The sequence below is a fragment of the Glycine max genome, chromosome 3 (assembly GCF_000004515.6).
Source record: "Glycine max cultivar Williams 82 chromosome 3, Glycine_max_v4.0, whole genome shotgun sequence".
In the NCBI taxonomy this organism is placed as follows: domain Eukaryota; kingdom Viridiplantae; phylum Streptophyta; class Magnoliopsida; order Fabales; family Fabaceae; genus Glycine; species Glycine max.
Genome location: NC_016090.4, coordinates 42,177,862 through 42,192,363, shown reverse-complemented (window position 1 = coordinate 42,192,363; position 14,502 = coordinate 42,177,862). Strand labels below are relative to the sequence as shown.

The 14,502-nt window shown below is 34.8% G+C and overlaps 2 protein-coding genes across 4 annotated transcripts; one reads left to right on the top strand and one right to left on the bottom strand.

The window, feature by feature from the left end:
• Positions 1–4,060: 4,060 nt before the first annotated feature.
• On the top strand, positions 4,061–7,905 carry LOC100305366 (protein kinase). Its single transcript, NM_001349334.1, has 2 exons — positions 4,061–6,654; positions 7,134–7,905. The coding sequence occupies exons 1-2, from the start codon at positions 4,326–4,328 to the stop codon at positions 7,640–7,642; spliced, it is 2,838 nt and encodes a 945-aa protein (NP_001336263.1). The 5' UTR covers positions 4,061–4,325; the 3' UTR covers positions 7,643–7,905.
• A 3,123-nt stretch (positions 7,906–11,028) lies between these two features.
• On the bottom strand, positions 11,029–14,415 carry LOC100796886 (mediator of RNA polymerase II transcription subunit 27). Of its 3 annotated transcripts, XM_006577033.4 has the most exons (8): positions 14,067–14,415; positions 13,785–13,950; positions 12,880–13,327; positions 12,056–12,115; positions 11,896–11,964; positions 11,747–11,790; positions 11,472–11,667; positions 11,029–11,375 (listed from the first exon to the last, which is right to left on the bottom strand). In XM_006577033.4, the coding sequence occupies exons 1-7, from the start codon at positions 14,380–14,382 to the stop codon at positions 11,493–11,495; spliced, it is 1,278 nt and encodes a 425-aa protein (XP_006577096.1). In that variant the 5' UTR covers positions 14,383–14,415; the 3' UTR covers positions 11,029–11,375; positions 11,472–11,492. The 3 variants fall into 3 exon arrangements, with proteins under 3 accessions (XP_006577096.1, XP_025983693.1, XP_014629409.1); XM_026127908.2 differs by having other exon boundaries at positions 11,029–11,672; positions 11,752–11,790; XM_014773923.3 differs by having other exon boundaries at positions 11,029–11,667; positions 14,067–14,414.
• Between the last annotated feature and the right edge of the window lie 87 nt (positions 14,416–14,502).

The window sequence follows — 14,502 nt, the reverse complement described above, 5'->3', positions numbered from 1 at the left end:
TATAGCACTTTTGCCAAAATATAATAAGAGACTTTACATGTGAGAAATAATTTATCGGTAGTTTAAGAGCTGCAGAATACACAAATGACAAAACAACTTGTCATTTTGTGCTAAAATCTTTCTTTGATATGCAAGTTCACCTATGTTAGAATTCTGTCTGAGAATGCCTTCCAAATAAAAGCTACGATTTTCAATGGGGCCACCTAACTTAGAGCAGAAATTTTTGTATTTTGGAGAAGGCATGCTTAAGAAATAAAATTAAAAAAGCACACTATATATTCTTACATTTTTTTTAAGAGGCTAAAGTCATTGTTCATTACACTACTCACCGCCCTGAGAACCACCACTTTGACCTATCTGTTTCGACATCCTTCCTTTGAATGAGATTGTATGCCGACTTTTTAGTATACATGTACCCCTAAAAGCTAAAACGCCTAATATTGTCCATCGCCACCAACAACTTGTTTTTCAACATTTATGTATTTTTTTTTTTGGTGGAAACATTTATGTAACTTGGGCAATAACATTTTATATAATATATAAATAAAATATATAGATGGATCACGACACATGTAGAGATATTTGTTTGAGTGGCACTTCTTTTTTAAATAAAATATATACTCATATATCATCTATTTTTATATATAGCCTTTTTCTTTTATACTTTAAAAATAATTAAATGACTTTATTAGTCTTTTATATTAATTTAAGAAGTTGTCTCCTCTTTCATTTTCATGTTTTTTCTTTAATTTATTATCTTTGCTTGGACAGAAAACAAAGAAGATATATTATATACGAATAAATAATATTATATTTTCAGTAAAAAAATAATATTATACTTTCTTATAAATCTTCTTACTATTTTATAAAAAAATGTTAAATGAAAAATTGAATATATTAATGTGTTGAAATAAAAACAAATTAAATTCTCACCACATTATTTATATTAATAAATACTCACCATATAAAAAAGTTAAGAAGATATTGTAGAGAGAGAGAGAGATTTGTTATCAAACATAAAATTTTATGCACACGTTACTCTAGTTTACTGATTAATTTAACACGGGTAGCTACATATATATGATAGTGGCTGCCGGCGGCTAACGGCTATAAGGTAAGAGTTACCACTCAACAACTTCATACTATTTCTGATTTATATTTATTGATGTTTTTCTTAAATTATTAATATTTTATAAATCAAGTTTCGTTTATTATTTTTCCTACTTATATCCCTATTTGATGATTACTATAATAATAATTTATTAATAAGATATTAAATAGTTAAACATAACAGTATTTTACATCCATTAAATGTGTCTACTTTGTTTGCATTAATCTTAAACATAACAGTATTAGACATAATGATAATTTTTAAAAAGTTATAAATTTAAAATAAATTTATTATTATTAATTAACTTAACTATTTTTCTTAATCTTAATGAATTGGGTAAAAAAAATTATAAAAATAAAAAAACAAGGGAGTAATTGATATAAAACGGACTTAGTCTTATATACTACTAGAAGCTCGGGGTACCTCCCATGACGTGCTACCAACTCCAACAAACAATGTACTAAGCATAGAACCGAAGAAGGTAGTGAACTACTACTATTAAATTATCAATACAAGAACAAACTACGTGCACGCAAGTGTCATTAGTTTGAAACCTATTAGTATTCTGTATAAATTGGTAAATTATTTGTATAATTGTATGATGACTTGTTGTTTTTCCTTTAAATTTGTAATGTTTTGACATTAAAAGTATAATAACTTTTCTTCTAAATATGTTTTATAAAAAAGGCACTGGAGTGGAGGGCGGCAAAAGTAATCCTATATAAAAAAAGAAATTATTCATTATTTAAAAGGGTAAGATTAAGAAGAAGAAAAAAAGACGTGATATTATTACTTGTCCGCTAAAACGAATGTGCGTAACTTACGGTAATGTCAATTGTCATTTATTTTATTTTTTCGAGGATCGTCAATTGTCATTATTGGAATCATTTATTTTCTACTTTTGTTATTTAGTGTAAGGAGATGTATTATTGATGAACATGATGATGGCGAAGATTAAATAATATACATTCTTTTTAATGTGAGTTTAAAAAACGAGAGCAAAATGGAAGCAAATATAGATGATTGGGCGGAGGGTGAGAAACCATAGAAAATGAAAAGGAGAGGGAACAGAGAGATGAGATAAAAAAAAAAAAAAATGTACTGTATTCACTAATGAAGGGAGAATGAAAATGAAAAAAAAAAAAAAAGAGGGATAGAGAGGATCTCAACATTAATTAAAATAAATAATGAAAATTGAAATGCCAAAGGATGATGTATTACTATTTTTGCTATGTTTAAATAAAAGTAAATATTATGAAAATTTCTATGGGCCATTTTTTTACAAATAACAATAAATTAAAAAATAACAAAATAAAAAATATATTTATATTTGAAATATTTTAAATAAAAATTAAATTAAATATTAAAGTAGAATACAAATTCATTAATATTTTAAATTGAGATAAATTTAAATATAAAATTGAGTGCTGATAGTTGCAAGTTTTAATATAGGTGGCATTATAGAGACGATTAAAATTGAGTTAAGAACTCTAAACTTGAATTTTGGATGAAATGTTCTTAAAGTCTATTTCGCTTAGTAGATCATCTTGATTCAAAGTTATTGACCAGTCCAATTCATTAAATGTTATCTAAGGTTAACATCCATTCAAACACAAGGTTCTTTCAACGTAATTATAAATAGAAAATTACATTTTAGATTAAAGTGAAATTATCATGTTACACCAGAATAAGGATAGTATTACTTATGTGTAATCTTGAGTTTTGTGTCAAGGAATCCAAATTACTACCTTATGAATACAACCAACATAACTATGTTAGATAAATATTTATTACATATTATCATGGATATATAATTTTTTTTATTGACTTCAGCACTGAAGTATCTTTTACAGATAATTAATTAATTTATTGGAGTGAAGTGTTTCCATCCTGACATGTATAATATACATCCATATATGTATAGTGCACCTTAGTTAAAGTAGTTGGGAGTTACGTGAAAATTCATAATCTTACATCAAATGTAACAAAATTCAAAACGTATATTTTTTTTCCCTTTTGACTCTCTTTAATTTCACTTTTAACCCCAACAAATCCAGATATAATCCTTGTAACTTTAGTTTCTAAATTTTACAATTATCAATTGATTTAATTTTGCTGTTAAGGATTAAGTTATTTGATATGTAGCAAAGACTGACGACTAAATTAATTAATTAAAAAAATAAGAATTAAATCACTATTTTATAACATGATTGTGAAATACTATACTAAAATATTAACTAGTAATTGTCAAAATTAAAATTATAGTATTTGTTCTCCAGAATATCAAACATTAAATCTATTGATAAAGTAAAAGTTAGAAACTAAATTGCTATTTTATCCATTATCTAAAAAGTCAAAAGTACAAGAAAATACAAAAAAGATGAAAAATGCAAATCACAAAGAAAATAAGGACAGAATGAATGAAAGTTAAAAGCATTAGTCAAATTAACTTGAACTTTATAATTTTTTTTTTAATTTTAGAAAAAAATCTATTTTAGTAGAATAACGTTAAAAAAAAACAAAATATATAAACTTTGTTATTGGATTCAACTAGATACTAAAATAAGAAACCTATCAGATTAATTAAAATTATGTTTGATAAAATATTTTAGTTAGTTTTTAATTTTTTTATTAATTAAAAATCTCATTTAATTACTGGATGAATAATTTTTTTTAGTAAAATTTTATTTGAAGTAATAATTTTTAAAATATTAATTTTTAACTTTTTATATATATTTTTTATTTTTCTCCTCAATATATTTATTTCTTTATTTGTTATTTTTTAAAATAAATTATGATTTTATTATTTTTAAATTACTTTTAATAATTAATTTTACAGATTATTTTTAGTTTAATAAACTAACATTTTAATTTTTAATTAGCAATTAATTTTTTAAGAAAAATAAGCTATGATTGAACTAAAACGGTGACATTGGGGGAGTGGGGGGTTTACAGTTTTGTTCCGGAGAGGAGAGAAGATATAGTGCTGCTAGCTGTGTCTGTGTGGGGCCCGTCAAGCTATGAATGGGACGACCCCTACTGTGTGTGTAGGTGACACACACCGTAACGGGAATTCCGAAATTCTCAAAAGCCACACCAAATCGAAAGTTCCCTTAATTTCCGTCTCTCATTCTCTTCTTTTCTGCTCAGATTCAACATGCGCCGCTTCAAATCCCACTCTCTCTGATGAACTTCACATTCACGCGCCCTCCTCATGCTGCACCCTTCCCTAACACTCCTCCTCCTCCTCCTCCTCTTTCACCCCAACGCCGGGGACCCTAACGACGCCAAAATCCTCCGGCAACTCCGCAACGGGCTGGACAACCCAGAACAACTGCCATGGCCGGACGAGGGCGACGACCCATGTGGTTGGAAATACATTTTCTGCGACAGCAACAAACGCGTGAACCAGATTCAACCCAAGGGCTTAAACCTCAGCGGTCCCTTGCCGCAGAACCTGAACCAGCTCACCATGCTCTTCAACTTGGGCCTCCAGAACAACAGGCTCAACGGCCCATTACCCTCCTTCCGCGGTCTGTCAAAGCTCAAATACGCCTACCTCGACAACAACAACTTCGACTCCATCCCTTCAGATTTCTTCGACGGCCTCCAGAGTCTAGAAGTTTTGGCCTTGGACCATAATAACCTCAACGCCAGCACCGGCGGCTGGCAGTTACCCGAAACTCTCCAGGAGTCAACGCAGTTGACCAATTTCTCTTGTATGGGCTGCAACCTCACCGGCCCAATACCTCAATTTCTCGGCTCCATGAACTCACTGTCGTTTTTGAAGCTCTCTAACAACTACTTAACGGGTGACATTCCCCGGAGTTTAAACGACTCTGCGTTGCAGGTTCTGTGGCTGAACAACCAGCAGGGAGAGCGTCTCAGTGGGGGAATTGATGTTGTGGCTTCTATGGTTTCTCTCACGAGTTTGTGGCTTCACGGAAACGCTTTCACTGGGACGATCCCCGAGAACATTGGGGCTTTGAGCTCTTTGAAGGAGCTCAACCTTAATGGGAACAACCTCGTTGGGTTGGTTCCTCGAGGTTTGGGTGACATGAAGCTGGGCAAGCTGGATTTGAACAATAACCATTTTATGGGTCCGATTCCGGATTTTAAAGCGGCTACTGTGTCGTATGATGTTAATAATTTTTGTGTGAGCAAACCGGGGGTTCCTTGCGCGTTTGAGGTGATGGCGTTGTTAGGGTTTCTTGGTGGGTTGAATTATCCTCTGAATTTGGTTGATTCGTGGACTGGGAATGATCCTTGTGGGGGGAATTGGTTGGGGATAAAGTGTAATGCTGATGGAAAGGTGATTATGATTAATTTGCCTAATTTGAATCTTAGTGGGAGTTTAAGTCCTTCTGTTGCGAACTTGGGTTCTCTCGTTGAGATTAGGTTGGGGGGGAATGATATTAGTGGTGTGGTGCCTGGTAATTGGACTAGTTTGGCATCTTTGAAATCGTTGGATCTGAGTGGGAACAACATTTATCCTCCACTGCCTGACTTTAAGACTGGATTGAAACCTGTTGTTGTGGGGAATCCTCTGTTAAATGGTGGAGCGAAAACTACTCCTTCGGGGAACAATAACCCGTCAACTGGATCTGGGAATGTTGACCCTTCAGGGAACACTAACTCGAATTCTAGTTCAAGTGATTCTCATGAAACTAAGAAATCCAAAAGGAAACAGTTGGTTTCGATTGTTGCTCCGATTGCGGGTGTGGCAGCTGCGGCTTTTCTGCTCATTCCGCTCTATGCATACTGTTTCAGGAGGAGGAACGGTGGCTTCCAGGCTCCAACTTCACTGGTAATTCACCCTAGGGATCCATCGGATTCGGACAGTGCTGTGAAGATTGCTGTTGCTAATAATACCAATGGAAGCATTTCCACTTTGACAGGGAGTGGGTCTGGGAGTAGGAATAGTAGTGGAATTGGGGACTCTCACATCATTGAAGCTGGAAATCTAAGGATATCAGTTCAGGTTCTGAGGAAAGTGACCGAGAACTTTGCGCCTGAGAATGAGCTTGGCCGTGGTGGATTTGGGGTTGTTTATAAGGGGGAGTTGGATGATGGTACTAAAATTGCAGTGAAACGAATGGAAGCAGGTGTGATTAGTAGTAAGGCCTTGGATGAATTCCAGTCTGAGATTGCAGTTCTATCGAAAGTCCGACACCGGCATCTGGTGTCTCTTTTGGGTTATTCTACAGAGGGTAATGAAAGAATTCTAGTGTACGAGTATATGCCACAAGGGGCTCTCAGTAAGCATCTTTTCCATTGGAAGAGCCATGATCTGGAGCCCCTCTCTTGGAAGAGGAGACTCAATATTGCCTTGGATGTTGCCAGAGGGATGGAGTATCTCCATACTCTGGCTCACCAAAGCTTCATTCACAGAGATCTTAAGCCGTCAAATATCTTGCTTGCTGATGATTTCAAAGCAAAAGTCTCCGATTTTGGGTTGGTAAAACTTGCTCCTGAAGGGGAAAAAGCATCTGTAGTGACCCGGCTTGCAGGGACGTTTGGATATTTGGCGCCAGAATATGCAGGTATTTTTTTTTCACTAGTTCTTAAAAGTTTTAATTAGTAATTTGATCCATATACATATACAATCTTCACATCTACACTTGTTAATCTTAAAGATTATGCAGATATAAGAACCAAAGAAATAAATAAACCTTCTTAAAATTACAGACACTCTTATTTGATTACTCTCTTTTTTATATTTTTTGTTATTTACTTTATATCTACTGAAATATTAGTACATGGGTTCGACAGGTATGGGGTAGATTTCCTAGTGGAGCTCTAGCAGAATTGGTAGCCATTAATCTCTTGTTTTATTGCATTGAATTTAAGGGCTGTCAGCCTGTTAGTAGAGTGACAGATTCTAAGGGGAAAACTTTAATTTACATTTAATGCATAATTTACTGCTGGCAAACTTTTCATTTCTGCATTGTCTTCTAAGTTTTAACACATAATTTTAACTTTATTTGTACTAATTTATTTGGCATGTTCAAATACATTCCAGTGACAGGAAAAATCACTACCAAAGCAGATGTTTTCAGTTTTGGGGTTGTGCTAATGGAGTTGTTGACTGGATTAATGGCACTTGATGAGGATAGACCTGAGGAAAGCCAATACTTGGCAGCATGGTTCTGGCATATAAAATCAGATAAGAAGAAACTAATGGCTGCTATCGATCCTGCCCTTGATGTAAAAGAAGAAACATTTGAGAGCGTCTCCATCATTGCTGAGCTAGCAGGGCACTGCACTGCAAGAGAACCAAGCCAACGGCCAGATATGGGTCATGCCGTGAATGTGTTGGCACCGCTTGTCGAAAAATGGAAACCCTTTGATGATGACACCGAGGAGTATTCCGGCATTGATTATAGCCTTCCCCTTAACCAGATGGTGAAGGGATGGCAAGAGGCAGAAGGAAAGGACTTAAGTTATATGGACCTTGAAGACAGTAAGAGTAGTATCCCTGCAAGGCCTACTGGATTTGCAGATTCTTTTACTTCTGCTGATGGCCGGTGAAACAAATTGTTTGGTGTACCCGTTTTCCTTTTGATTTTCCAATAGATGTAGATAGATAGCATGCTCTTTTCTTTCTGTCTGTCTTAATTGGCAAAGTGTCTAGTGCCAGTGTTATAATAGTGTTTGAGTAAAGAGATTTCACATGCACTTGAAATCTCAGTTGCATGCTTTGTATTTTCCACCAAGACATTTAAGTGTTAATGGTTGTAGATATTGCGCCACGATCAATCATCAATGAGAATGCTTGTTTTTTTGTTCATTCATTTACCTTTCAGCAATCTTATGTCAACGTTGTTTGTGTGAGACTTTAATATGTACCTTTTCCCCGTGTTGCATTGATCATGCAACACAAACCGAAAACAGGTAATATCTAAATCGTTGGTTTTATAATTTATTGGGGAACCCCTTATCCTCATCCACGACTTCCATACTGTGGATAAGGTAGTGTGCACATTTTGATTTGGAATTTAAATATTCTCATTATTTATGGTAATCGGGGGAAAAGACCACTCCTAGTTATTGGGGAAGACAGGGAGAGTGACGCATTCGCTATGCTCATGCCTTTTTGTTGTATTTCCTGCTACTTTTGGTCCAATAAACTTAAATGGTGGATTCTTGCCTCCGATTTTTTGTTTCTTTGTAATAAGCCAATAAACTATTTACTAATAGTTGGTGATCTTTTATACTGCCTAAGACTTGGATTTTGCTTCCTTGTGTTGTTCTCCTGGCTCCCTCAACGACCATTCAATTCTTACAGGAGGTGGTTCTCTACCCACATTATATTGCATATGGGGTTTCTTGTAAGGGTACACGTACACTTTTTCTTTCCAAGATTTTCACGAGGACTCCTCTATTCAAGATCTAGTAGCAATAGGGACTACAACTTGTTGTATACTGTGAAAAAGATTACGAGGAATTTGAAAGCAGGTAGGTCAGCATTGATGATCTGGGTTTGACTCTTGACAATGTCCAATTAGAAATGCTTGGAACTGCAAAAAGGTCACGTGACTCGAACTAACATAAGTAATCTTTGGTTCTTCAAACTGTTATAGTATATGCATCTAATTTAATGCGTAACTGGTTAAGAGTCAAACCTTCTTGTCGTGTCTCTCTCTTGTTTAGTTTGCACTCTGATGCTGTGTTTTCCTATGAAAGGTAGTATGTGTAATGTGTTGGTGACTTGGTCTATACTAACATTAATTTTGGAGCCAGATTGTAGTGTAGTTGTTGCCTTTGAAAGTAGCCCCTAATATTGCCAATTATTTTGGTGAACTAGCAGTAAATGCGCAGAAGTCCACTTTGCAAATATCTACCACTCTTCCCCAGAAATTCCTTTCCTTCTTTGTCTTTTTTTACAATTTCGAAATTTTAAAATTCTGTTTTGTAATAGTAACTTTTGAATGAGCTGCAAGACAAAAAGATGCCATGTGCCACGTCCTTTTAATGAAAACTTGCAAACAAATCTATCGTGTCACTAAATCATCTAATTTATTCGAGACTGGAAAGAAATTGAATTAAAAAAGCTAAATTATTTTAGGGATGGTGTTTAAGTTGAACACATGGATTTTGAGTCACTGATTGTCCAAGTAGTGATTAGTGGACCATGGGGTTGAGAGGAGCCAGCAAAGGATGGTTGTTGTTTGACGTGGATGACTGATGAATCTCACATGGCATGAAGCTGAGAGTCATGTCAATCAAATTATTATCCGCCATGCAGTTGGCACACACATAACTCATAAGTCCCTTTGCAAATGCAAAACAGAGACAGGTGTGGGTACAGAGGTTGTTCGTTTTCAATTGGAAAAACAAGCACCTATGAATCAGCCAAATGCCAATTTCCAACTGAATTCGTACGTGTACGTGACCAATTTGATCATATCTAGAATGAATGACCCACCCACCTTTTGCCACGTGCGTAGCTACTCGTGCCGACACCTGGCCCATCTGCGCTTATGACAAATTCTATTGGCCACGTGATAGGACTCATACACCAATCAATGCAATTATTAATTATTTCTGACTGTGGAATGGATTCGAACCTAACCTATTAAGCGGCGGAAGGAAGAGTGAGTCACGTAGTTGTGGCTTGCCACTCTCAATTTTGTAATTTATTTGATTGTTCCTAGTAATTCATTTTAAAAACTCTCTTCGTGTTATCTGTGTTCAGTCCACTTAATATTTTTCTAGCTCCAGGCTAAGCCTATGTTTTTAATGATTTATTGATGAAGAGCTTCAATCAAATTCTTATTTTTTTTTTTATTTCTTTGAAACTGCATCTATTTCTCACGAATCACGGCAAGCATTTTTGACATTTGACTCTACTACAAATCTCTGAATATAAGCTAATGAGTGATTATGTAGACATGCTTATATATCAAACATCTTGTTAATTAAAAAAAAACATCTTGTTAATATTTTCTTGGATTAAATATATTTATAATTCTTACAGTTTTACATTTTTTTTAATGATTAGTCATTACAAATTATGTTTTTTTGTTTAGTTCTTAAAAGACACTTTAGATAACATTTTTATTTATATTCAAAATATTATGTAAAGTGACTTAAGAACTAAAAATAAAACAAACCTAATTTATAAGAACTTAATATTTTTTTTACAAAGATAAAAAACAAAAAAAAATTATAAAAACTAAAAATATATTTAAACCAAATTTTTTATACCATATTATATCAATTATTATACCTACATTATTCTTATCTTTCTTCCCCTCTATATTAGGAGTATAATAATCGGAAAAAAATGTTTACACTGATAATGTAAAAAGTCATCAAATTACAAGCCATGATGTATAATAAATTTGTTAATTTTTAAAATAATTATTTTAAAGTAATTTAAATAATAATTTATGAATAAATAACTTTTACACAATCAAACATTAAATTTATAATAATTGATAAAATATGATATAAAAGTTTTTATAATTAATATAACACCAATTTTTCACTATATTACTCCCTCCTCCCTCCACTCTTATATGTAAAACTCAATTATCTAATTCATAAAGATTAAAAAAATTATTAATTTAATTGATAACAATAAATTTATTTTAAATTTATAACTTTTTCTAAAATCATCATTGACATTAATACTCCTCTCATAATTATTTATCAATATATTCTCTCTTCTTTTAATGAAAAATATTCTTAGTCTATAAATAATTAATAAAAAAATATTATAGATCAAGTCTTATAAAATAGAAATATACATAATTTTAAACTTGAATTTTATAATTAAAAACTAAGGGAGTAGGACGTAGAACTAGGACATACGGAGAAGGTAGCTGTGCAATACACTGTAATTTTGTAGTGATTATATAATAACTATTATACGGAGAAGGTAGTTGTGTACTACATCGTAGTCAGCATCATTTTAAAATAAGAAATATTGCAGACGGTCATTATAATGTATTCACATGCTGATAAATTTCAAAAATTACAGTCAGCTGGCACTTTCATTTAGCATACGCAGGTCATAATGTTCCTATCTTGTACTTTTTGGTCTAGTGGCAATTATACGTGAGAACTTCTTGGTATCCAAAAAACCAATCTCAATGAATATCTGAGAAATCTTTAGAACAGATGGCTGCCACTTTCATGAGGCTTACAAAACAAGCAAGGCACTCGTCAATTTCCTGAAGATCCAATTCCAATCTAAGAGATGAAAAATATAGACCAAAGATAACCAAATCGCTTCACCAACCCCTTACCTTCCAACCTATACATGACAGGAAAAGGGGAACATACATACATCAATGAAATGGAAACTCTTGCTCCTGGTAGTTCCACATTGAATCGGGCACTTGGGTTATACCTGAGTCACTGGTAGATGCAATTATGTTTCCTCAGAGAGGCAGTCAATATGATAAGCCTGAGTAGTATCAGAATTCTGGTCCTTTGAGGATATGTTTAACAAAATTTTAGAAAAGGAAAACTGCCAATAAGGACGATGGACTGGAGGTAACAATAAAGTTGATTGTTTATCCATTGCAAGTAGCCGGGAACATTTGCTGCACCACCAACAAATTGAGATTAGTAATTTTACCAAATGATAGGAAAATTTAAAGTTCTAGAAAGTGCCAATGGAACCTGCAAGGTTTTGAAAACAGTGTCTGGTAGCTGCAAATCCAGTGCTACAACAAAAATGGCAGAAAGCTAAGCAAACCTCAAGTATATCGAGAATTAATACATTCCAAGCCAAAAAAAGCATTATGATTTGAAATAGATAATTACAGTACCAGAAGAAAATACAGACACGTTTCAGATTGGTTCCCAAGAAAATACTGCAGAGCTGTCGCTGCATACTCCTGTAGTGCAAGATAAAAAAGCTATATACATGAAGACTTCAAAGAGTAACTGAACGAATAAAATGAAATAAGGAGCCACAGAGACCATTACCGTAATATGTCTAAACACATGATGAACTGAAAACCCCCTTGCATGCACATAACTTCCGCTCTGTTAAGTAGTACACAGTTAAATACACTGAGCCAGAGGTATTAATAAACTATAAAACAGTGGAATATGTAGATGGAAAATTCAAGAAAATTGAAGTATTTTTATTACAATATAAGTCATTTTGGAGAGAACTTTAAAAACTCCCCCAGGTCACAAGGCAGCAACCTTACTATTGCACCAAGGCTCACCCTATGAAAATTTTAGATTTCCATATAGACACAATTTGAAGAATGACAACTTTAAAAACTTTGCATCTACAGAATCATAATAAAACACATATATTATGAGTAGACTATCTAACAGAACAAATACATGTATAGTGAGGTTGAATAAATAAATGAAATCTTAGATTAGATAAAGACAAAAATATGATGACTATGGTGGATGACCACAAGCCTGTTCACCCTGAAACCAATTTGGTTATGAAAATAAATCAAGAAATGAATAGAAAAACAGCTTCAAGAAGGTAGTGGAATCTTGTAGACAAGCAAGTTTACATTGCAATCAGAAAATGAAGTTTACAGCTACAAGAGTTAATATGGGCTTTATATACGAGCTTCATTATCTGAAACTAGGGATTCAGGAGACAGGAAAACAAAAATCACATCAATTACAGGAACTATCAAAGAACTGATGTTAAGACATCATCTAGTATGTCCATAGAATGCTGAATGCTGAATTGCTGAAAACCAAACAGTTCACACCACCAAAAGGAATATTAGGAAAGAGAATGATAAATATCACAATAATATTGGCAACCATACCTCATCTGGAGCAAAGAAAGCTACAACATCTGGATCCATGGAACCAGCAGGATGTAAGGATATAACAGCCCTGAAGACACATGGGAATAACAATTCTATCACTGCAACCTTCTCTGCAGGGACGGTTCCCACTGATCCTAGCCTTAGCTTATTAGAACCATGATAGTTATGTTCCAAATAATTCTCATTTGTTGACAAGGTAAGTGTGGAAGCTCTTTTTAACCAGTCCAATCGTTCAAAAGTTAATATTTTCAGATTTGGTACATCCTTCTCCAAGGACTTCAGAACATCGGGCAGCGTCCTTAGAAAACTAATTCCTTCCTTGGGATCCACTGCAATTTCTTCAGACCCACAACATTTCTTCGATGCTGATTCACTAGTTTCAAGTCCATCATCAAGATGTGGGAAAAAACGCCTTTTCTGATCAGTGAAAGCTTTGAGAGCTAACCTGATATCATTCAAAAGCCTAAGTGAGCAACTAAAGTACCACAATTTAGCAGACTTGAGATTCGAAAGTCAGCACGATCATTGTAAACCACAATACCCAATAAAAAAACTGTTTTCTGGCGTAGTACTAGTTCTCTATTTCTACACAACTTAGGTACGAGACAGCTATATCGCAGCATAACTTGGCTAAGATTCATATTATTAATACCATGTGCTACGAATTCAGGAGGTAATACCAAAACTTAAGATTAAGATATCCACCTAAGAATGCACAAAAATCATAAAAATAACTAAATAAATAAATCGCTAATAACACCATAGCAATTATCAACTCCAAGCAAAACAAAAGACAGTTGAATTGGAATCCATTGTTTTCCATCCTATTCCGTTATCTAAATGTACTAACACAGAAGTTTGAACGAGAGAACTGAAACAGAACCAAATTGAACAAATCGAACCTGGTCCGGTCAACGGCAGAAGCACCCGCTTGTCCTGCAAGTTGTCGTTTCCACGCATACGCAACCACGGCGCCATCTGGACAAACCAGTGGCATATGCAAGCCCCAAAAGTCTTTCCTCGATCGAACTGATTCGCTGAGAACTCCAGACTCTTCTAGCTCCTTACCTATTAAACCAAAACCACGCAGAACTAATCACACAAACGACGTCGCAGAGTCCAATCCAAAACCCTAATCCGCGGAACCTAAAAAACAAAAGGAGCGAGTGAAAAGGCACGCTTACCAAGCGACCGAAGGTCTTGAAGATACTGACGCATGCATGCGTCTTCTTTGAGGAAGACTTGGAGAGGCTTGTTGCCTTGGTGAGGCTGCGCCGCCGCGACGAAGAGCGCTTCGAGGAGGCGGTCGGCGCCGATTCGGATGTCGGCGATGATTCGTTCGGCTTGTCCGAGCTTGTCCATTGCTTGAGCCACCTGCTTCGGCGGTGCCTCGGACGCGGAGCCGCCGGAGGAAGGAGGAGGAGGAGGAGGAGTGGAGGTCGAGAATGGTGCCGCCGTGGCCTGCAGCTGCTGCTGCGTTTGTTGCATCTGCATCTGCATTTGCCCGTGGCACGCCCACAAAGAAAAGAAAGTGGGTTCCGACTCAGTTAGTATTTTCGTACAACTCGGATTGGGCCACCCTCACCAGTCAAGGCCCATTAACACAATAAACAAACGGCC